Source organism: Neophocaena asiaeorientalis, unplaced genomic scaffold (genome assembly GCF_003031525.2).
Source record: "Neophocaena asiaeorientalis asiaeorientalis breed wild unplaced genomic scaffold, Neophocaena_asiaeorientalis_V1.1 scaffold174, whole genome shotgun sequence".
Taxonomy (NCBI): Eukaryota; Metazoa; Chordata; class Mammalia; order Artiodactyla; family Phocoenidae; genus Neophocaena; species Neophocaena asiaeorientalis.
Window position 1 is genome coordinate 4207035 of NW_020174922.1, and position 24363 is coordinate 4231397.

General features: G+C 41.0%; 1 protein-coding gene across 3 annotated transcripts in view; it reads right to left on the reverse strand.

Moving 5' to 3' along the window:
* Positions 1-24363, reverse strand: part of BNC2 (basonuclin zinc finger protein 2) — a 287514-nt gene that overhangs the window by 235888 nt on the left and 27263 nt on the right. Inside the window, exon 2 of one of the 3 annotated variants that reach the window (XM_024760458.1) lies at positions 11615-11698. The exons of the other annotated variants lie outside the window; for them this stretch is intronic. Coding sequence (XP_024616226.1) covers positions 11615-11698 — 84 coding nt within the window. The remainder of the gene's footprint in view (positions 1-11614; positions 11699-24363) is intronic. 3 annotated transcript variants of the gene reach the window in all.

Here is a 24363-nt window from a genome sequence, read left to right on the forward strand (position 1 = left end):
TAACTAGCCAGGTTTATATAGAGGAGATTAAATAACAAGATAACCTTATAAACAATGCTCATTTCATCAGTGTACCAAATAAGTTTGACTTATATCCGTGACTGTGCTTCTAATTAATTTATGCATCCACATGGTTTAATTTACAGACACCCACACTAGGGTAGGGACAGCTATTTTTTTTAATGTCTTGAACTTTGTTACGGGTTCATGTTTAGACTTCCCAATGTTGCTGTTTTAGTTTCCCCACACTTCATTTTTGAAGTGACTGTTAAAATACCTTGCATTAAAGTTGAAGCATGCAGAAAGAAAATATTTGATCAAACTCAATACCTATCTCCCTTGCCAACTTTCATATGCTTAATTTTAGTTGGTACAGCTTTACTCAAACTTACAACCAGATTTGCTCATTCCAAAGTTGTGAACTTACCTCTTCTTACAATATTCCCTTTGAAGCCTTTTGGATATATAAGTTCATCTCATTACAGCATCAATCCTAAACTCCTATATTTGTTTTAATGCATTTTCTAGTGACTTGGGGGGGGGGAAGGCTGTTAATTTTTAAAAACATATCATTTCTATTAACATGGGGGGGCTTGGATACCTTTTGTAAAGTACACTCCAGAATGCTGGTTTACAATAGCAGGTATCGCAGAAATGAGAAAAATCCATAGAGGGGGGAAAATTCAATTCTTTCCAATTCTTTAACCAGAAAGATAAAAACAACATCTCTGAATCTAGACCCACTCACAATAAGCTATCAGTGACATGATGGTAATGCCAGCACTCCATGAAAACCCTTAAAAAATAACAACCTACAGGAATATCCTGGTGTCAGGATTAGTCCAGTTTAGTCATTTTACAACTTCCACGGATGGTTTCAGTGTAGGGGTGAATCAGGCAAGCAAACAGGTTTTTACTTGTCTCTGATATAAAACTTTTATTTATATATTTGATCAATGTTTATTTGTAGGACCTTAATACAATAACAGATGTCAGCTACATTATCTGTTTTTGATTATAAACTTCTAGAGGGCAGAGACCCTGTCTATTCAGCTCACTTTTTATAGGATGCAAACACAGTACCATCCCAAAAAGGCACTTAAAGATGGTTTTTATAATAACAATGATTTCAAGGGGACTTGGTCTGCTTCCACAATCCATGAAACTCCACTGGCATGAACTGAACATTAAAGAGTAACAACTTTATATTCTTGGGTAACTCCATTCTTCAGATGTCAGAAATGGAGAATTTTTACTAACTATGTAATTTGGGGCAAGCCTTTTAAAACTTCTGGGCCTCAGTTTCCAAATCTATAAGATGAAGACATTACATTATATAACTTCAGATGATTTCCAGGTTTAAATTTCGAAACCACATGAAAAAAATACTGAGTCCTAAAGAATCTCACACACAAACTGAGGTTCCATTATCCACCCAAACAAAAGTTTTTTCTTTCTTTTGCGGGTGGAGGTAGAGGGACTAAGTGTTCTCAATGTAAATTATATATTATGCCTAACTCCAACAAAATATTCAAACAGAACATCACCAGTTATTCTTGTAAACAAAGAAAATATGTGGATATGTATGTAATGAGATATATGTTGTATGTATATACAAAATCCATATACATGCACACACCCCCAAACACATAATTCTCTCTACTGAAGCCAAGAATTAAAATACTTCCGTGTTTTCTTGTCTTTTTCTTTCTCCCTCTACGAAGCATCTATGAAGCTATTATGACAAAGGAACTTACATAAAGTAAAAATAAGCTTCTTATGTTAATACCGACGGTTCCCAACATGAACAGCTTAGGTTAAGCTGGTCACCTGAAATCTAGATAATATCCTCTCATAGAAACAGTGGTATTGAGACAGGATGAAAAATGCACTTCTCAGGCCATTCAACCAACATTTATGTAATCTATAATGTACCTGAAATATACGATTCAAGACACAGAATTTACAAATTTACTACTACTTAAGCAGACAGTGAGAGTAATAACAGCAGAAGAATAAAGAAGGTCCCCCAAAATGTAGGGGCATCCAGTTCACACACCATCAACATTACAAGGTGTAGAGTGGGGGTGGTGGACTTACGTTCATGAAACTGCTTTTTATCTGTATTTACTAAAACACCTGCAAGAGAAAATGTCAAGCAACTACTGAGTATACTATCATTTTCTTTTTTTAAATTTAACTTTTATCTTATAATGGAGTGTAGTTGATTTACAATGTTGTGTTAGTTTCAGATGTACGGCAAAGTGATTCAGTTTTACCTATACATATGTCCATTCTTTTTCAGATTCTTTTCCCATATAGGTTATTACAGGATATTGGGTAGAGTTCCCTGCGCTAAACAGTAGGTCCCTGTTGATTATCTATTTTATATATAGTAGTGTGTATGTTAATCCCGAACTCCTGATTTATCCCCCGCCCACGTTTCCCCTTTGGTAACCATGAGTTTGTTTTCTATACTATCATTTTATTTGTTTTGAGAAACAAATAAATGTTCTACAGAATGCAGTGATTTCTTCCAAGTAAAGAAAGAAAAACATAGGTATCTTGTTCAAAATTTCCCACGTTCACCTTGCATTCCCTATTCTTGAGAGGAGAACGGTAAAACTTTTTATTTAAAGGTGAGTAACATTTAAATAGTAGAGATGTGTGAAATTTTCAGGAGAAAGATTTATTCTTAATTTTTACCTGCTTAGCCAACAGATGCTAGTACAATTTATACATTTATATAATAACAATAACGCAGTCACATCACTATTTACAATGTGCTAGGCACAGTGCCCCCCCGCACACATCATCTCCTTCAATCCTTCCAACAATGCCAAGAAGATAGATCTGAAGAACGTTTAAGTCTTCCTACTCTATTACATGAATTAAAATGAAATCCAAAGATCCAAACACACAAGGAGCATCATCCTAACGACTGGTTACTCTATTAGACATCAGGAAACGCAAGTGTTTTGATTTGAATGTCTTCCTTCTATGAGGAAGAAGGAAGATGGTGACGCAGAACCACAAATTTCTGGCTTTCATCGACAACAATTCCATTCAAGCGTCCAGATAAAGGGATAATTTAGTGAGTAGTCTGCATTCCTTTTAAAAAAAAGCTAATCAAGGTTCATTCACATTCCTTAAAAAAATCCACCAATGGTCATATACAAGTTTAAGTTAAAATGCAACCTAGGGCTTCCCTGGTGGCACAGTGGTTAAGAATCCGCCTGCCAATGCCAGGGACACGGGTTTGAGCCCGGGCCTGGGAAGATCCCACATACCGCGGAGCTACTGAGCCTGCCCTCTAGACCCAACAAGCCACAACTACTGAGCCCACGTGCCACAACTACTGAAGCCCGCACGCCTAGAGCCCGTGCTCCGCAACAAGAGAAGCCACGACAATGAGAAGCCCGCGCACCGCAACAGAGTAGCACCCGCTCCCCGCAACTAGGGGGAGCCCGCGTGCAGCAACGAAGACCCAACAGAGCCAAAAATAAAAATGAATAAATAATTTTTTTTAAAAAAGCATATTAATCTTTTAACTAGTAGCAGGAAAACTAACACTATAAATGAAAACAGAATTGCAGTTCGTTTCTTTGGAGGATGAAGAATGAGAACAGGTTGTAAAGAGAAAGGATAAAAATAAGTGAGAATAAAGGAAAAGAGAAAATGGAAAAGGAAAAGACAAAGGAGATACACAACAGGGGAGAGAGAAAGGCAATGAGGTAGCAAGGGGATGGACAGGGCAAAGCGAGATAAGACACAGCTAGCGATATGGCTTTTGTCCAAGGCTTGCCAGGGCTCTGGACCATCGCCTCCGCCTGCTAGAGGGATGACTTCTCCGATGGTTTTAAAAAATGCTTCCTGTATCTAAACAGCCTCATTTTATTTTTCAGATTCCTGTGTTTATTTTTAAATAAAAGTTCAAATTTGAAGACTCTGCTCATGGATAAAAGGAATGACTTTTATTTTAGAAATGTACTTTGGAACCTACACATCATTGCTCAGTTTAGTGCTCAAAACCTCAGGGATGCCCCGACATTCCAACCTGACAGTCTTGCCTTTGTAAAGAAGTGAAGACTGCCTCTTTCCACTGTGCCTGAAAATTACACTTGAAGTCAGTCTTCACTGATGATGCAAAGCCTTAAAAATACGTTCATCGGTTGGAGGAGTCATCTATCACCAAAGAGAGTTGTTTTCATTCTGAAGAAAACAACACAGATGTGCCCAAAGTGCTGGAAGCCTCAAAGGGACGTCCAAAGTTGGTCATCGGAGAGAAATCGTCCTCCAGCCTGGAGTACGTAGGCGGAGCAACAGCACCCAATACTGACTCAAAGCCAGAATCTATGGAAAGGCCCACTGTGCATCAATTCAGCCCGGCTTAGCAGACTAAGAACCCCGTCCACCCAACCACCTTGGCCCGAAGGCTTGCTTTTTTAAACCCATCCACCTACCCGTCCTCTCTGTGCTCCAATAAACCACTGGTCCTGACTATCTCTCTCAATACCTTAAGAATCCTTTTACATAAAAATTCATGGGGCTTCCCTGGTGGCGCAGTGGTTAAGAATCCGCCTGCCAATGCAGGGGACACGGGTTCGAGCCCCGGTCCAGGAAGATCCCACGTGCCGCAGAGCAACTAAGCCCGTGAGCCACAACTACTGAGCTCACGTGCCACAACTCCTGAAGCCCGCGCGCCTAGAGCCTGTGCTCCACGACAAGAGAAGCCACCGCAACGAGAAGCCCGCGCTCTGCGACGAAGAGTAGCCCCCGCTCTCGGCAACTAGAGAAAGCCCACACACAGCAACAAAGACCCAATGCAGCCAAAAATAAACCAAATAAATAAATAAATTTATTTTTAAAAATTCATTAAATACTGTACCACTCTCAATAGACTGATCCTACAAACTGTAACTCTATGAAGTGGTTCAACACTGTGTCATCACCACACAGCAAGTTGTTTCATTTACAGTATCTATTTCACTTCTACTCATGAGCTAATATAATTCAATTTTTTTTAACTGCACACAGGCTGCTAGACACATGTGCATGGCAAATGGAATCTGAACTTAGCTTAACAGCCTCATTTATTCCTGATGGTTTAAATTATTTCATCACAATTAATGACACCCCCTCAGCTTCCTGTGCAGCATGGCCAGATGTTCAGAGACCACAAAGCCACTCTCCTCTTTGACGGCTGGTGACAGGTCGTCCTCTGAAGGATGTTCCCTAGGCACTCGGGCTGGATGGCACCTCCACTGCTTAGCACCTCTCTGCCTCCCAGGCTCTAACCATGTAGAAGAAAAGGCAGGAAGGCACAAGAGACCAGCAAATGCGTTAGCGACAGCAAGTCCCAAGACGCGACCCAAACCTGAAGGGACCTGGTGCCGCCACAGGAGCCCCTAACCTTGCTGTCTCGTGAAAGCACTCTTCGCCTCCACCTTCCCAGCCACTGACATCCACTGAGGGCCTGGCCTGCTGTCAGTCCTCGGGCACCGTCGAAGGACAACAAAAACATCAGTTTTTCCACAGGGATCCTTGTTGGTCACGGTAATTTTGTGTTGGGGGTTGTTGTTTAAACTTACTCCCCCCATCAGGATCACCGCCTTGTCTTCTAAGAGTGAACGGTTTCTTCAAGTACAATTCTTTTCTCTCCTGTTCAATAGACACTTCCCACAGAAACATGCAACATTTTGGCAACTTGTGGTAAGCAGTTGTGCCCCTTATTCTCTGTTAAGCTTTACTAGGGTATAATCTAACTGACAGACAAAAAGTAACAGACATTCCATGTATACATCTTCATGAGTTTGGCTGACCTCTTTTTCCTAGGCTTAAGTAGGATTTCTTCTTTTCAGGGGCTGTTGGCTTTTTGTTTTCGTTCTTGTTAGGTTTTGTTTGCTGTTGCTTTGTTATTTTTTTTTAAAAGAACAGAATGAAAAAGAGACCACATTTTTCCTATTTTGAGTCTCACATGGGCAAGCCATTTACTTTCTTAACAGTAAAAAAAAAAAAAAAACACACAAATTTTCCTCCGAAATTCATAAATAGTAATTATCTTACATTCATCATTTGAGATTCACACACAAAAAAATAAATTTGTATAATGACAGGTAGCTAAGAGGGTAGCTGAAATAGTAAACAGGCTAGCACTTTTACAATAAGAATCCAATACTACACTCTAATTTGGAAAACATTTCCATCAACTAGGGAACATGTGGCAGACATTTTATGGATTATTTTTTAAATGTTAAAAAAAATTAAAATGCTGATCTTATTCAGGGAGTAAGGGGCCTCTTCGTTTGCCAAAAAGTGTAATAGGAAAACTGAAAGGCCACCTGTGTCAGCCCACCCTATAGTATGAACACAAGCTATAAGAGCACTTTGGAAAATATTTGTAAACTAAGATGAGAAAAAAAAAAAACCAGTATCAATACAGATTCCAAGCAGATGCAAAAGGCTTCTGTGCATGTCAATGATTATGTGTGTGGCCTACACAGGCTAATTTCAGATACCTTCAAAACTCACTATACGTTCTCTTTTATAAGCTATTTGGGATTAAAACTAGGACCTTATCCATAACAACTTTAACAATGGACACAAATACAAGGTAAGCTAACCAAGCCGAACAAGTTGAATTTTCTCCCTCCTGGATGGCTTTTTAGATCTTAAATGACTACTGAATTTTACCAGACATGCTACACTTACTATTTTGACAGTTGTTTATTAAAACTACTTTCCTAGGAAGTCCATAGAAACCACCAGCCTAGTTTTTATCAGAATTGAGACGATCAGAGAGAAGCTGTGGTGATGGTATACTTGCAGCAAGCAGACAATAGGAAACTCTTAGCATTCCCAGAGTTGCATCAAATTTTCCATGGACCGAAACTAAAATGAAATCGTTCAATTACTGAGAGGTAGATAAGTAAAATAAACAACTAATTTCATACAGTGGAGTTGGGAGAAAGTCATATGGACCTCATTGTGTTGTCTCCAAACACATTTTATCGGAGGGGAAAAAGGAGCTGAATAAACTTTAAACTCTCATGTAGGGATGTATTGCTTGTGTGTCCCTGGCAGATGTGGAAAGGAGATGAAATGGGCAAGGGAGAATCAAATATCCCATCGCTGCAGGTTTGCTGAGGGAAAGAGCACTGCAAAGATCTCACATCTGGCAATCATTTGTCAATAGCTGGAAAGAGAACGGCAGGAAACTTTCTGGCTCTTGGAGAAGATGAAAAGACAAAAACCATGTGTCACACACACACCCACACTCTCTCTCTCTTTGCAATGGTACAATGACTACTACACTTATTCTCCACCCTTCCTTTCCCCTCTAAATTTAATGATCTTCAGATATACTCGACTCCATGGTCAAAAACATGCAGTCACTTGACTTGTTAAAGCTGCAGTGTATGTACATTTTTCAAATAAACCCCGGGGCTGATGTTAGAAAATCAAAATCAGTCAAGCATAGACCGCCTGGTACTTTGGGCAGGAATCCTTGTGGTTTAGTCAATAAACAGAATCTGAATGAAAGACACCACAGTAACTAGACAGTAACGTTTTGAACAGTTCTTAACCTTAAGGGGGGCTCAGGCCGGCGGGTGCGCTAGTGACTATGGACATGGCTACCAGTCCCCTTGGACGGCTCCCTCTCCCTGTGACAGGACTGTGCTTGGCACAAGGTCATCTGCTCTTCCTAACACACACACTCAATAAAAAAGTAAACTTGTATTTGAGAGATGCTGGGAATAAATTTGGGGAGGGAACAGCTTGTTGCTGTTGTTGTTTAAAATATTACATCTATTTAACAGGGCGGGAAGGGGGAAACCTCAGCTTCCGGGTGTCCGTATAGATGATAACAATATAGAAAATTGGTTAGCTTCATTATGAATTCACAAAAATGACCAGCTTTGCCCCATTAGGTTTACCATGTAATAAAAAGTTTTCAAGACAACCCACACAAAATTAATCAACTTCTCCCAAATCACAGGAATGTAAACCTGTTCGTGGTGATCGACAGACTTCAATGGGCAGCTCTGCTTCGCCCTTATGCTGCATTTAACTAGCAGCCGCCGCTGTCCCTGTGATTCTGTAAGTGAATGCTGCAGGTTGTTTAATAACCTGGCAAATTCACAGTAGCTTGTCAAATTATTACAGGAACAGTGTCATCACTAAACAAGCCTGATCACGGTTAATTACAATGTAGACTAGACAGCAGCCACAATTGTTCATTAATTACAGGAAGCAGCTCATTTAAATTGTATGGAAATTTACATTTGCACCCCAGTATGTCTGGGGAAAAAAAAGTGATCCTTCACTGAGTTCATAGAAGAAAGGAGTCTGTGGTTTATGAAATATCACAGTAAATTGTGTCTAATCGGGTACTGAAATATTGGTTCATTATTTACTCTAATTTTCTAAGCACTTTAGTGGTGAAAAATACCAAGTCAAACCCCACATCTTGAATTCCCAACCAGGAAAGGAACTGTGCTAGGCTAACTGTAACAACACATGATGAGGCACAGTGAGACTAAAACAGTCACTTTTATGATTAAAAATAAAATATTTGGGACTTCCCTGGTGGTGCAGTGGTTGAGAATCCGCCTGCCAATGCAGGGGACACAGGTTTGAGCCCCGGTGTGGGAAGATCCCACATACCACGGAGCAACTAAGCCCGTGAGCCACAAGTACTGAAGCCTGCACTCTAGAGCCTGAGAGCCACAACTACTGAAACCCGTGTGCCACAGCTCCTGAAGCCCATGCTCTGCAACGAGAAGCCACCGTCACGAGAAGCCCATGCACCGCAACAAAGAGTAGCCCTGGCTCACCGCAACTAGAGAAAGCCCGCGCGCAGCAACAAAGACCCAATGCAGCCAAAAATAAATAAATTTATAAAAATAAATAAAACAAAATAAAATATTTAACAGCAATTAAGGGAGTTCTAAACTAGAATAACAATCTACCATAAAATAATTATATACGAGGACAATTTTGGGAGCCTATGCATCAGTTAACCTCCAGAGCTAAAAAAAGTACAGCGTTTCATATGTACTTCAAAAGCCACTGAAGAAAATTAAGACAGTAAATCAAAGTCTGGATTTCCAGCTACTTTTCTAAAGCAGGTATATTAACACAAAAAAGACAGCAGATGCCCTTGCAAAAGTCAAGTCATGCTCAGACTTCAACAATGACAGTCATTCAAAACCAAGGATATATTCATGAAAGAGTGTCAGGGATCTTGGGATTATTAAATGATAAAGTTGCTAAGTCACCTGAAATTTTAAGGATTAAAAGGAAAGGGTTAAAAGAAAGAAGGTAAGAAGAGGAAGGGGCTCCATCAGTCCTGAGAATTCATGTCAGGTAAAAATATAAAAGTAAACCAGATATGGGTACTGTGTGTCTAAATGAAAATCCTTCACAGAAAAGGATATAAACAAGCCAGAGCTCCTAAATCGAGGTGTACAAGAGATTATTCTCAGAATCAAGAGGCCAAACATAAAATCCTCTCATGGTTATAATGCCTGGCCCTGGGGGAAAGTCTGAGATCCAAGAAGGAAAAGTAAACGACGCTGGCAAGTCCTATGATGAGTTCCCCGGAGTGCAAAGTTGGACTAAAAAATAAGAAATGGCTCACTTGATAGGAAAAAAGAAAAAAAAAAAAGACCAGAACACACATGCCATGGCACAAATGAAAGGACTCTAAGCTACTCTTGGAACTGTTAGCTGGTGAAGAATATATTAAGTGTCAACTTTATTATGATGGACATAATATGAATATGTACCAGATATTATTCAAGTGTATGGAAGCCATAATTAGAAAAGAGAAAGAAATGGTTCAAGTGGGTCCCAGTTAATTCACCAATGCTTTGTAGTTGACTATCTTTTCACATATTCATCTTTTCCACTCAGTCCACCAAAATGCTATTGCAATGAGGAATCCAATAAAATGAGCACTTTCTTTTCTTTGCCCAGTAACTTGGTCTTCTTTGCAAGGCCCTCGCTGAATTGTCAACTCCACAATCTGTTTAGCTACCTACGACCACGGTTTCACTTCAACATGTAAATATACATTATCTCCCTTGGTATGTCGAAGTAAAGTGCTCCATTAGCCTCTTTCAGTTTTATTTCACGCACCCACATCTGCAAAACCCATCGCTCTTTGCTCCATAACTCAAGGTTCAAAAACAGATTATCCAACAGGCACCCATGACAGACCATTCCAGGTGACGTGTTTGAAGAACATCACTCGTCCTACCCGAAGGGGTCAAGGATCAGACTACTCTTCACAAAAAGTCTTCCATCACTCTGCATATATGTGTCACACACAAGCTGTGCGCTTTCTAAAACTGGGAAACGCATGATCATGTCTCATACGTGCCACACCTGCTTTTCTGTTGTATCATAGCCATATGTCGCCCAGAGAGTACCAGCTTGTGGCACCGCTGAGCTCAGGTGGCCTTCCCTAGGCCAAGAGCAGGTGTGCAAGAGATGGTGTCCCCTTCAGAGTATTATAAAAACTGAAACCTCCTCCGACCACCATTTCTGCCATCACGCCCACTGTGAAGTCAATTTTTAAAACTATTCTCTTTTCTCATTTGGGGTGTCTAAATCAGTTAAAAAAAAAAAAAAAGTTTTAACACTGAGCTCACTATGCTCATCCCCTAAGTCTTAAAATTTAGAAAATGACGCCAAGTAGAGGCCCTAAAGAATAGTATGGGTTTGCCCACGCAAGGGGGTGCCATCCACATTGAAACTTCAGCCTCCAACTTTGCATCTTTGGCACACACATTCCATAACTATTAACAGGTACCTGGAAGTGGAGATAGGCCTTTGGCCAGGATGTCATATTTATATTTTTAATCTGCAATACACCACACTGTTTCTAATTTCTCAAGACCACACAACGAATTCCAAGTCAATACTTTCATGAAAAATGTGCTTTGTAAATAAACTTAATATTACACCAGAGGACATATCTCCCAATCTATGAAGGAAGCTACTTATCATTAAGTCCTATTTTTCTAATACAGCGCCCAGCTGAACGGCTTCCATTCTCCTGAGCTGGGAGACCACAATGCAGGAAACATGACTGGCTCCCCAGGTGTCCCCAGAGCCTAGCATCATTCTTAGCACTCGATAATGATGATTTGAAAAATTGAGAGCTAAGATTTCCTGAGTGCCTGTTACGTGCCAGGTCCTGTGCTAACTGTTAGGCATGTGTTATAACATTTAATCCTCATTCACCTAGTGTGGGAAATCTCCATTTCATAGATGAGAAAGCTAAAGCCCAGTTAGGTTGAGGGACTTGCCAAAGATCTCATAGCAACTGTGTCAACCTAGGTAGCCAGCCTTCAGAAACCACGTTCTTATTCACTGCAGTACATACTAAGTCTTGATTTCTTGAGTGAGTAAATGAATGATCTCTACTTACATACAATTTATCCTGAAAAGGACTTTTTGCTGTACAGATGCTACACTGGGCCCTCTGTTATACCTGTCTCAGCAGCTGCCTGTCTCCTGATGGCATCTGATGTATCTGCACGGCCTTCAGAGACCACTGTTACTGTCACACCACCCCCAACTGATAAAACAGTAAGACTCCAACCTGGACTTCCAGCCTCTGGTCTGGCTCCTCCAGGTTTGGGCAGAAGTCTGCACCCAGCACTCTGCCAGCACATGCCACTGGAACCTGGGGGAATACGGCCAAGTTAGATGCTGGCTGTGGAGGCTGCTGCAAACTGCACACAAACACACTTACACTTGACCCAGGCAGAAGCAGGGACATCCCAACTGCAGTTCTGAAACAGAACGGCTTCCATCACGGCTTCACAGGTTTTTGACACTCAGTAGGTCAAATATATTGTAAATATCACACACCCAAGGTTATTAACTACCAAAAGGTAAATTCTAAAAAGAAAAAATCCACATAAATTTTATTGCCCCTTGTATCCACAGCCAAAGCAGGCACTTAATATCTGTGGACTGTAGAAGGAGGAGAGAAGAAGGAAAGTCAAAAGGAAGGAAGGGAGGAAATGAGGGAAGGGAAAAAGAAACAGAATCTCTGCTTGAAATTGGTGACTTTTTTTTCTCTTTTCATTTTCTTAAGTGGGAGTTAAGAAAACTGCATTCTATAATGCCTAAAGTTCCTTTGCACGCTTAAAATACCAGTTCAAAAATTTTTTTTTCTATTCCTGGCATGGGCTAGTATTTATCAACATGTATTATTTACTTACTGTATTTGAGCTACATTTAAGAGGCTCATTTTACGTCTGCTCTAACACTAAAAATAACAAGAAAGCTATGACTTAGTAAATGTTTCTCTGTATCTAGAATCCTACAACAAAAGCCGCTAAGATTCCCTTTCAAAACTAAGCTACCTATTACAACTAGTTACTCTCATCCTGAAATATTACCTACTTACTAGTCACATGCTTACTTCATTTTAAAATTTTTAAGATAAAGAGAATTTAGATTCCATTGAAACCTGTTTTCTGCTTTTTAAATTCTTCTCTAAATCTCTACTCAGTATTTCCAAACACATACTACCTTCATTAATCATACAACTATCTATGTGTATCAGAATCTCAATCCATCAATCAGCTTCATCTCACCTGTATCTTCTTTCCCTCTCAAAGCCCTCCTTTGGTATTTTGTTTTATTTATTTTTTTAACTCCAACTGGGATCATCTGTGCCAATCAATTTCCTTTGTTCAGAGATCAGTTTTCAGCCAAGCATGCTGTCTTAGAAGGTATTTCCTTCTTTCTTTTGACCCACAAATCTGTTCACCTCTCCAGATTTAAACAATTTTCAATAAACTCCACTTTGCAAGTTTCCTAGTGAATATAACATATATATTTTTAAAAAGTCAACTCTTCAAACATTTTTAGGTCCAACTTTCCTATTCTTTTCAAGTGTCTTATTCTTTCTTCCTGCCTATTTCCATAAAGTGACACCAACAGAATATCAGCTGTCTTTGAAATTAACCACTCTTTACCCACAAATTTCTTCACCTGGAGCCTGAGAAGGAAAGGAAAAGGAGGTTGCATTTACTGAGCACTTGCATTGTGCCAGTCACCATGTGGGTAACTTACATCGAGATTAACCCTTTTTTTCCTTTCAACCATCTTATGGGATCTGAGCATCTCCATTTCCCAAGAAAGGGGGAGCTTTAGAGTAGGTAAATAACTAGCTCAGGGGCACATGCTAGAAAATTACAAAGCCCAAACTTAAGAAATGAGAAAGAGCGAGAACATATTTCGAAGAAGTTAATGAAAAACATGGAATAGTTGCTTTTAGTAGCATCCATTCTAGAGGCATTTGTTGATGTTTCATAGGAAAGACATTACGAAGAAGACAAGGAAATGAAGAAAGTGTCACAAGAAATCAAGACCTACTACTCGCTCTTTGGTCTGGGACAACATCAGCAAGGTTTAAGGGGATTTCTCCTCTAACTTGAGAAATGAGAAAGAAACGGGTCATGGAGAGGAATAGAGACACTGCGTCTGTGTTGTGTCACCCACAGAACAATGCTGATCCCACCCCACACTGACACATGGTGAGGGCACCAATGAGTTGTGCAACAGTAATTCTCCCTAGGGTGCACGAGAAGAATTGGGGAAAAACTACTTAGAATATTCCATATCAAAACAACCCCCCCAAAGTTTCCTATAAAACCTTAATAAACGTGACTACTTAACTGATTACAGCAGATAAGCCAGAATGCATATGTTGCAAATTAATTGTAAATAATACTTTATTTCATGTACACAAAACAATTGCCACTTACCTTAATATTAGTTGACCATGTCACAAAGTTTCTAGTTCCTTTTACCCTCACAGAAGGCATTTCATAAACACTCTCAAGAGGAATGGAGAAAGTTAAACAACTACAATTACACTCAATTACAACCTCAAACACTTAGAAATACACAGTTGCTGAGAGAAAACAAAAAGGTCTGTGAGTAAGTTGGAAGGAAACTGTGCCAGGCTACTGGAATGTTTCAGCTATCCAAATCACAAAAAGGAACTAGGAGGAAAGCGAAGAGTGCGCTCCATCTTAGAATCCTAGGATTTCTGAGCAGAAAAGAAAATCCTTCTGATCTGTGAAAACGGACTACCTTAAAGATGAGAAAATTGAGATTTGAACCAAAATCCACATGGTTTCACTCATGAGTTCACCATCTAACAATACTCCCCGTATGTCACCCACCACAATTAGAGTCATCAATTATCAGCCAGAGAAAAAGTATAAGGGAAAGGCAAGCTATATCTGTTTCCAGTTCATCAAAATGTCCCAAGGAAAATACACAGGATGTAAAAGCTTGATAACCTAATTAGGTATAATTCAGCACACCTAGACAATTAGGCCTTTTGATTCAAAAGCCTTAGCAGTCAGCCAACTATCTATAAGCAATCAAAAAATGCCTGACAGAAACAGCAGACCTAAAAAATTTTTTTGGCCGTGCCCCACGGCATGCGGGATCTTAGTTCCCCAACCAGGGATCGAACCCGCGCCCCCTGAAGTGGAAGTGCAGAGTCCTAAACACTGGACAGCCAGGGAATTCCCTTTAACTCATTATTACTCCATTTTAAATTAAGATACTAAAATAGGATGTGTACCTTCTGTTTTCAATGGAATTGAAAATTCAAATTGATTTGGAGAATTCCAATTTTATCCTCTTGTCTTCGTGCTAGTGTTTAGTGTGCATTTCAACATCATACTTTAAAACAAAGTTCTACCGTGATTTTCATAAAATGTTCACTGTGATTTTGATCTCTGAAACGTAGTAGGACTAAGGGGACATTTTATTTTTTTATTCTTTGTTGCATCTTTGTATACTTTACTCTTAAAGTAATAAAAACATTTAATTTAAAAACAAAGAAAAAAACTAAACTGATCAGCTAGTATTTCTAAACAGTAGGCTGCAGGTTTCATTATGGGATGGTAATCGTCTAGAACTCATCTAAATTTCATTCGGCTGGTGCTATAACAGGAAGTAAGAGGCCTTGAAAGGGACCCTCTAGAATCCCCCAGGGAAGCTAGAGCTGAGTGCATATCTACTCTCCTGTAGAGACCTCAAAGGAATCACGGTGTGCGAGAGAGCTATTTACAACTTACTTTGTGTATAATCAGCAGAAACAAAAGATATGACAACAAGCATAAAGGCCTCTCTCTCTCTCTCTCTCTCTCTCTCTCTCTCTCTCTCTCTCTCCTCTCAGGAGAATTCAACAAGGGAGGGCCAGTGGGCATTCACTTCAGTGTCAAAAGGGCTTCCAGAAAACATATTTTCCGTGGGGCAGGGAGGAAATATGGCAGGCTTCCTACACACACACACACACACACACGCGCACGCGCGCACACACACACGTTCTTTGTTTACTGAGATCATACATAAAGACTGTTAGGGACCAGATTTCTGAAAAGAAGACATAAAAATCTCCACATTGTAAACGGGAGCTACCGTTCAAAATACTTGAATAAGGTGGGTAAGCAACAAATGAAGAAAGAAAGAGAGGCAGAAGTGATAACTTGGGAGGAGAAACGTGTTACCACAAAAAGGTGTTATAGAATCTGGGGTGCTTCTTGAAAAGCCAAGGCCCATTTGAACTTTAATTTTATTTTTAAACATTAAACATTCAGGCAGGCATTTGCCTGATAAGCACTATAAAAAGTCAGAGCCTAAATAAATTAACTAACTTCCATGCCATCTCAACTCTTTGGTGAAGGTGGCCGTAAGCCCAGAGCAGTTCTGAAGTGTATGTGTTTTGGTAGCTTCCATCTAGCAGTGAAGGTATGAGGGAAAGGATCTGAACCCAAGGAGAACTTAGAAAAGAATGGAGACAGAGAATTGGCTTTAAAATACAGAGAGAGGGAGAGAGATAACCCCAAAAGAGTCCCATGAGAGGACTCAGGGACATGGCTGGGTACAAGCTCTGTTACATTCTAAGCCAGAGAAAAGCAATAACAGCCTCACGTCAGTGGTTAGATGATACCAAGCAACAAGAGGAAATACTCAGATAATGCAAAGAATTCAGGAAGACCATTCAGTGAAATGGATTTGAAAATAAGCTAGCCAGGAGCACTTGTGACAAAGAGCAGATAAAGAAATAAATTAATTACCCAACACTGTAAAGACAGGGATGTATGTGAAATGCAGTGCAGCAAATAAGTGAGAGGAATAAATAGAAAAATAAGGTGAGCTAAAGTTCCTGGATGTGCAGATAACTTCTATCTTCATTTTTCAGGTGACGATTTAACTAAAGACAACATTCCAGGCCTAAGCCTTCCCAACCATGGAGCCCCAGGCCTTAGCCGCAGAAGGGCCACATATACAGAACCTAAAGCTTAAGAATGAAAAACACCACTTCACGATCAGAAAGGAACTGCTGAGTCAAAACAGTGTTTATGCAGCTGCCAATACAGAATGGCCAGAAATATGCGGGTTCTTACAGAGGCCTTAGATGAGGCAGGGTGCTAGAAGGTGAGAGGATGAGCAAGACGTTGCAGAAGAACTGAATAGCACGGTGGACGGTCCCCTCTGAGCCATCCCAGAACAACGAACTACAGGATCAGGATGGGAGAAGAGAGAACCGAAAAGGGTTAAGGATGGGATTCTGCCACTCAACAGGCTGACAGACACAGAAGACTACTGGTTGGGGGTGGGTTGCAAAGCATCTTCACAGGAGCCAGGAACTAAGTGAGGTTCAGTCTCTTTCTGCCTCGAGGGCTGGTCCTCTTGGGGGAGCTAGGGCCCAGGCCCTGTGATGGGAGCAACCACTGCAGGTACAATTACAGGAGATTTTCAAAGCCACAAACAACAACAAAAATACCTTGTTTTTATACTGTGAAAGGCAGGATAAAAGATAAACATCTCTCTTCCCTGGTGACACCCTGAGGAGCCTGATGGACCATGAATAATGCTAAAATTACACAGAATCTTTTTTACAGAGCCTCAAAGGGCTTTACACAAAATATTTATTAATTCCCCTATCAGACAAGTAAGGGGTGGGGAGGAAATTTCCACCACACTCTTTTTATTTTTAAATAAGAAAACTGAGGCCTATCACTATGGTCTCCCCTCCACATTTGATAAGTTGGACAGAACTGAAATGAAGACGTAGTCCTCTGAACTACCATGCTAGTGCTTTACTAGAAAAGTCTCCTACCATTTGATAGAGTTCACCTATTTCTCCACTTCTTGTTTTATGTGGGTTTTAGCACTGAAGAAAATTAGGATGAAGTTATTTGCACCTATGCCATGGATGAACTTTATACTCAAGAAAGAAAAGTACAAAGTGAGATTATTTTCAACTGGTTTACAATCGTTCTTGTCATTCAGCACGTTGGAAATTGAACACCCCAGGTTGTTGTTCATGGGCATAAACATCGCCAAGTCTGATAACTGACATTAAGTGAAATTTCAAATATATGTATGTATATATATGCCCAGATAAACTTTCTTTCTGCCCTCAAGTCTCACCTCCAACTATCCTAAAGGCAGGTAATATGCAACGATCACTGGCTTTGGAGTAAAACGTCTGTTTTTAACCCCAGCTACAGTACCTTGTGAAGTTGGTCAGCTGATTACCAATTCAGAGCTTTATTTGCTGTATCTGTAAAATGGGAGTAATTATATTTACTGTGTAAGGTTGGCAAGGTTGAAGGAGATGACACAGGTAAAACACCTAACTAAGCAGGCTGTAGGTACACAGCATAGGTAATGATACTTCCCCAGATATCTCCCTCTGCTCCCCAGCACACCATTCCCATCAGGGCTGAGAAGTTTGAGACAGTGAGGGAAGGAATTTGGTGTGTGTGTGGGGGCGGGTAGAAGCAAACTCAAGTGTCAAAGGAATAATATAAGCAATTAGGGAAACTGAAAATTATATCTATTCAATTGGTCTCAATTAGGGGCCAGCTCCATCAACTTGTAGACGGCTTCCTAGAACACTGTGTTGACGAAGACTATGAAGATGTGTCTGGGCTCTGAGAGAATGACCACAAAAGTCTTCTCTGGGGGAAGTAGTAAGAAGAGATACATTTCACTCCCTGCCACTCCTGCCCCTGCCAAGGCTTTCCCAATGAAAACATAGGCAATTTTCTGAGTTCTCTTTCATGCTGGTGGCTTGACCTATGAATTAAAAGTAAGGAACTTCCAACACACACGACTATACATAAAATAGATAAACAACAACGACCCTCTGTATAGCAAATGGAACTATGTTCAATATCTTGTGATAATCTATAATGGAAAGAATGCGAAAATCAAGGTGTGTGTGTGTGTGTGTGTGTGTGTGTGTATAACTGAATCACTCTGCTGTACACCTGAAACACTATAAATTAACTACAGTCAAAAATAAATAAATATAAGAGGAAAAAGTAAGGAGTTTCCAGGGAGCTCGTGAATAAAGTCTGAGGAAGCCCTACCCTTTTGGAAAAAAATAAACCAACACTAGACAGCAAACTGATAGACAACCAACAGTCTAGGTCAGTGGTTCAAGGTGTATTCTCAGCCCAGGAACATTATTAGCATCACCTGGGAACTCCCTTGAAATGCATCTGCAGCCCCACCTGAGACCTACCTGTGACAGACCCCCTGTGGGGTACAGCCCAGCCAGGTGTTTTTACAAGCCCTCCAGGTGATGCTGATAAGCATGAAAGTTTGAGAACCCCTGGCCTAAATAAACTTGAAAATCAAAAAAGAACTGGCAAGGCAAAAGTTTTCTAGATGATAATTTAGTTTTAGAAGAGACATGTCTGGGGGGTGGGGGAACAAGGGAAGAAGGAAGAACAAAGAAGCAAACATCAGGGCCTAAGATCCAGGATCTCCCAGAATCTCACTCTGTGAAGGAGAGTCGGTATGTCAAGAAAAAGCCCAAGTGAGCAAGCCGCATTAGGAGCAGTGGTATGGGCAACTCCACAGATGCTGCAAAAATGAGAAGGAAATAATTTGGGGATAGACAATAGCTTTAGCACTCAAACTAAAAAGCACTTTAAAAGGACCCATGTCACCTTGAACTCAGCCACTGGGTTTGCTCCACTCAGCTTGTCTCCCTGATTCTTCACAGAGATCAAGAATGAGGATGAGGGCTTCCCTGATGGCGCAGTGGTTGAGAGTCCACCTGCCGATGCAGGGGACACGGGTTCATGCCCCGGTCTGGGAAGATCCCACATGCCGCGGAGCGGCTGGGCCAGTGAGCCATGGCCGCTGAGCCTGCACTCTGCAACGGGAGGGGCCACAGCGGTGAGAGGCCCGCGTACCGCCAAAAAAAAAAAAAAAAAAAAAAAGAATGAGGATGGGGACGTCCCTGGTGGCGCAGTGGTTGAGAATCTGCCTGCTAATGCAGGGGACACAGGTACGAGCCCTGGTCTGGGAGTATCTCACATGCCGCGGGGCAACTAGGCCCATGAGCCACAACTACTGAGCCTGCGCATCTGGAGGCTGTGCTCCGCAACAAGAGAGGCCGCGATAGTGAGAGGCCGGCGCACCGCGATGAAGACTGGCCCCCGCTTGCCGCAACTAGAGAAAGCCCTTGCACAGAAACGAAGACGCAACACAGCAAAAATAAATAAAATAAATTAATAAACTCCTACCCCCAACATAAAAAAAACAAAAACAAAGACGGAATGAGGATGAATTTGGGACTTCCCCGGTGGTCCAGCAGTTAAGGCTCCATGCTCCCAATAAAGGGGGCCTGGGTTCGATCCCTGATCAGGGAACTAGATCCCACGTGCTGCAACTTAAAAAAAAAAAGGTCCCGCAAGTTGCAAACGAAGATCCCGAGTGCTGCAACTAAAAAGACCTGTGCAGCCAAATTAATTAATTAATTTTTAAAAAAAAAGAATGAGGACGAATTTATCTCTAATGAGGGGAAAGAGACAAATTTCAAGCCATGATCACCAAGAATTTTTTTTTGAGGGGGTGGCATTTTTTAGAAAGGAGTTCACTTTGGAAGAAAACAAGTGCATTTCACTTGATCTTACTTCATCAAAGGCACAAAATGGGGGTTTCCCTGGTGGCGCAGTGGTTGAGAGTCCGCCTGCCGATACAGGGGACACGGGTTCATGCCCCCGTCCGGGAAGATCCCACATGCCGTGGAGCGGCTGGGCCCGTGAGCCATGGCCACTGAGCCTGTGCATCCAGAGCCTGTGCTCCGCAACAGGAGAGGCCACATAAAAAGGCACAAAACGGGACAAATCAATGGGGCTGTTTTTCCCACCCTAAATTTCACAACACTGAAAAGGAATGAAAAAGGTATATGTGAGAAAGCAGAAAAGGGAGTTTGAGGAATGAAACATGGTAGAAGAATGTGTCACACTCCAGACAGTGAGAGAACAAATATTACCCTCCTAAAATTCAACATCCCATGTTACCTCTTGAACCACCTACATTAAACCTATTATGGAAAAAGAAAAAGTTTAAGTTGCCATACAAGGAGCAGTTAAACTAGATTTAACGCACAGCGGTTGTCTAGAGAAGCAGATTCCTCTGGACTAGCCTCTTGCCCCATTTGATGTGGGTTAGACTTATGAAGAACGAGACTGAAGGCAGGCCACAAATGGTACCAACAGACCAGTGGAATTCCGGGGTGCCGTAACCAGGAGAGCTGGCAGGGAGGCATCACCACACTGCCAAAGCGCACAGTGCAGTACGCCCAAGATCAATGAAGCAACATGCTTCTCTCTGCATGCAAAAGCTTGAACGTAGGTAATGATAAGAGAAGAAAGGAAATGAGAGGGCAGATTCACCCCTACTGTTCCCTACCAAAAAAACTTTCCCAACTCAAACATAAGTCATACTGTGCATTGCACAATCGCCCCTCCAAACTTGCTGAGGACCCCAGACTAAAAAGAGAAAATGCACAAAAGCACACGAGTTTGATTTCTTTGGGAGACCCACCCTCCCCGCTTCCCAATCCTAGATCAACTGGGGTGAGATCTAAGGAAGGTGAAAAGCTGTACACAGTAGTCTGTACCAGACAGGTAACAAGGGAACCTAAACCTCTCCCACCAATGGCATCTCTCTGTTACTGAGGGTCTCAGGAAGTAGTGAGAAGATAAAGTAAAAGGGACTTCCTTACACTGTCCTTGGGGATCTTACAAGGTATTTCTTCAAACTGAACATACTTTACTCCTGAAATCTAGTGGCTTTAGAATCTAAAAGAGGCTTAGTAGACAATAGAACACTTTATACATGATAAAACACATGGTTTTCCATTTTGTGTGTTTTTGATATTAGTAGTCTCAAATAAAGATAGAGCTGTTTATGTCAATGACTTATCATGATAAGAAATGCTATAAAATATCATTTTCTCTCTACATGCTCTCCTTTCAGATGTGATGCTCTCCCCTGGTTTCATCTGCCACCTGTATGAGAACAATGCTCCCCAATCCCTATTCCTTACCTCTCATGTGAGCTCTAGTCCTGCACTTTCAAGCTCCCACTAGAAATTTCCAAGTATCCAGTTAACACCTCGAGCTAAACAAGCAAAGCATATGGGTTCACTGCTATCCTTTCTTTACTACAGCTCTACCCTGACTTGGGTTTTTTTGTTTGTTTGGTTTTTTTTTTTTTTTTTTGCATTATTATCACCAGAATCCCATTAACAAAGACTCAGAACCATAGATCATGATTAAAAAGCCTTCTGCTTATTTCCCAAACCCAATAAACTCTGAAAGCCTGTCTATTTTTCCCTTCCCGTCCCCTCAGCTGTCCTCCCACACACCTTCCAGATCATTTCTCTCCTAGATCATTTCTAACAAGACCATGCTCAGACCCTTGCCATAACCCTTACGTGATTGATAATCCCAACTTTATCGCTCCACACTCGTCAACCAGGGCCACATACCACCCCTCCAACTGTCAAACATATTCTCCTAGACGATGTTTAGAGTTCCCCACAAATTACCAATTAACGAAGTTCCATCCAGGCCCTCTACAACCTAGCTCTGCCCTGCCCGTTCCAGCTTCATCTCTCCTCCTCCTTCATTGACAAATACGTAACAGAGTCTAATTAGACTACCTAATGTCTCTTGCTTACTGCTTTGGGCTTTCCCAATTTGACACAGTTCTCATACTGCTCTTTTTTTGGAATACCCTCCCCTGCACTAAACTTTTGAACACCTCTGCATTTCTAGATGCCACTCCTTCCACAAAGTTTCCTGATACCCCCAGGCAGAAGAGATCTCCTTCCCAGGATTCTACCACTGTTAGGCCCGTCAGCACTATACAACGGTAGACTTTAAATACACTACATGTTTTCCTCTTTAAGGGCAAGAACTAACTTGCTTCTCCGTTTGTTTTTCCCCACAGCACCTACCAAACAGCTTTACATACAGCAGATACTCAACAAATGCGTGCAAAATAAATAATAAATAAATCTCTTAAAAGTCACAGTGGCACCAGTGACCCAATGTTACAAATAGAGTGATTTTTAACTATATCGTTATTCCACCTGATCCTCAAGAAATACCCTTAGGGCAGTTAGGGGCCAATAATTCCTATTTTATAAAAATTCAAGATGCAAGGAGGTTGCTATTTATGCACAGAGCAGTCTTCTGAGTGTAATTTAGCCTGTAAAGGTCCCGTAACTAATTCAATGTCACCCTGTTGATTTGTGGCACATTTCTGCTGAAATACTTCTGTTGCTAACTTTCCTTCTGGCTTACTTCAGGATACCTCGAGAACCTTACCCCATCAAAGCAATCTTCTACAGGTAAGAAAACGCACAACATCTCCTCTAAAATCTAAGTTTTAGGGGTATTTCTCTGCCCCACAGGTTGTCAAAAAATATACACTGGCATATATAGCCTCTTAGTTTAAAATTTACTAGGCTTCAGAGTAGGGGAAAGTGTGAAAACCTCCTATAATAAGCTTTTTAAAAAGGTATCGAGGGGCTTCCCTGGTGGCGCAGTGGTTGAGAGTCCACATGCCAATGCAAGGGACACGGGTTCGTGCCCCGGTCCGGGAGGATCCCACATGCCGCGGAGCGGCTGGGCCTGTGAGCCATGGCCCCTGAGCCTGCGCTCCGCAACGGGAGAGGCCACAACACTGAGAGGCCCGTGTACCGAAAACAAAAAAAAAAGGTATCGATTGCCATATACTTGGAAAGAAGGTAATCAACCCATTATACTTCCCTGAGATAAGAAGACATTTCTAAGATACTATGAGAGCAGTTTACAGACAACTGGGGGTAGATTTCCAGCCCTCATCAGTTTCTGCTTTGTTTCAAGCCAGGAGTAGGCAACTACACCCTCTGAGCCAAATGCGAGCCTGCTGCCTACTTTTGTAGATAAAGTTTTATTGAAATACAGCTGTGCCTATTCCTTTATGTATATAGTCTACTGCTGCTTGCGGCTACAAGGACTGAATTGAATAGGTGTTACAGAAACCACACAGCTGCCTGAACTATTTACTATCTGGCCCTTTATAGAAAAGGTTTGCCAACCACTGTTTTAAGCTATACAAAATTATACTTCTTTCCCCATGAACATCACTTTCAAGAATTCACCTTTAGTAAATAAGAACACAAGTGCAAACAAAGAATGTTCATATGGAAGCACTGCTCTCTGTAAAAGAAAAGAACTGGCAGCAACCTCAACGTCCACAAACCAAGAACCTGTTAAGTAAATTATGGGACAACGATATACTGAGAATCCATTAAAAATTATGATGGCTATCTTTACTTACAGACGTGGAAAGATATCTATGACATGGTTGAGTTAAAAAAAAAGAACTCACATATCCATAATCCTTTTATATAACTAGCATCTATCCATATATCCGTATGTAACTGTAAATGAAAAAAAGATGACTAAAAAGATGTTAATTAAATGGTTCCTTAGTGGCATCCTTTCAGATAGTGTTTACTCTTTGTAATTTTCTTAATGAGATCTTCACCGTAAAGATGTACCCTTTATAAGAGCTGTAAAAAAAATCAGTTTACAACTTTTAAAAGTTAAAGTCAGCATGTTAAGTTTAGGATTTACGTTTTATAAAAAGAACAGGGTTTTTGGTTTGCTTGTTACCATTTCTAATTTACCTTTTTCTTTGTTTTAAACACAGAAAGGCTCTTAGATTCACCAACAGCCTGCACATCTACAAAGCAGCATCCTCCTTACGAGACTGTAAAAGTCCCCTTACGAAAGCATACATGGGTTAGGAGGAATAGGTTAACAGACCAGTCCCTCGACGGAAATGTATTAATTCAATCAGTGTCTTGCTTCTGGATTACCATAAAAAGGTCCATAAAGTACCCAAAAGCCACATAAGATTTTAGAATTATGCCGCTCAATGACTGATGCTCAGTGAAGAGTAAGAAAAGGGAGATTTTTCTCCGCTCTCATTTTCTTC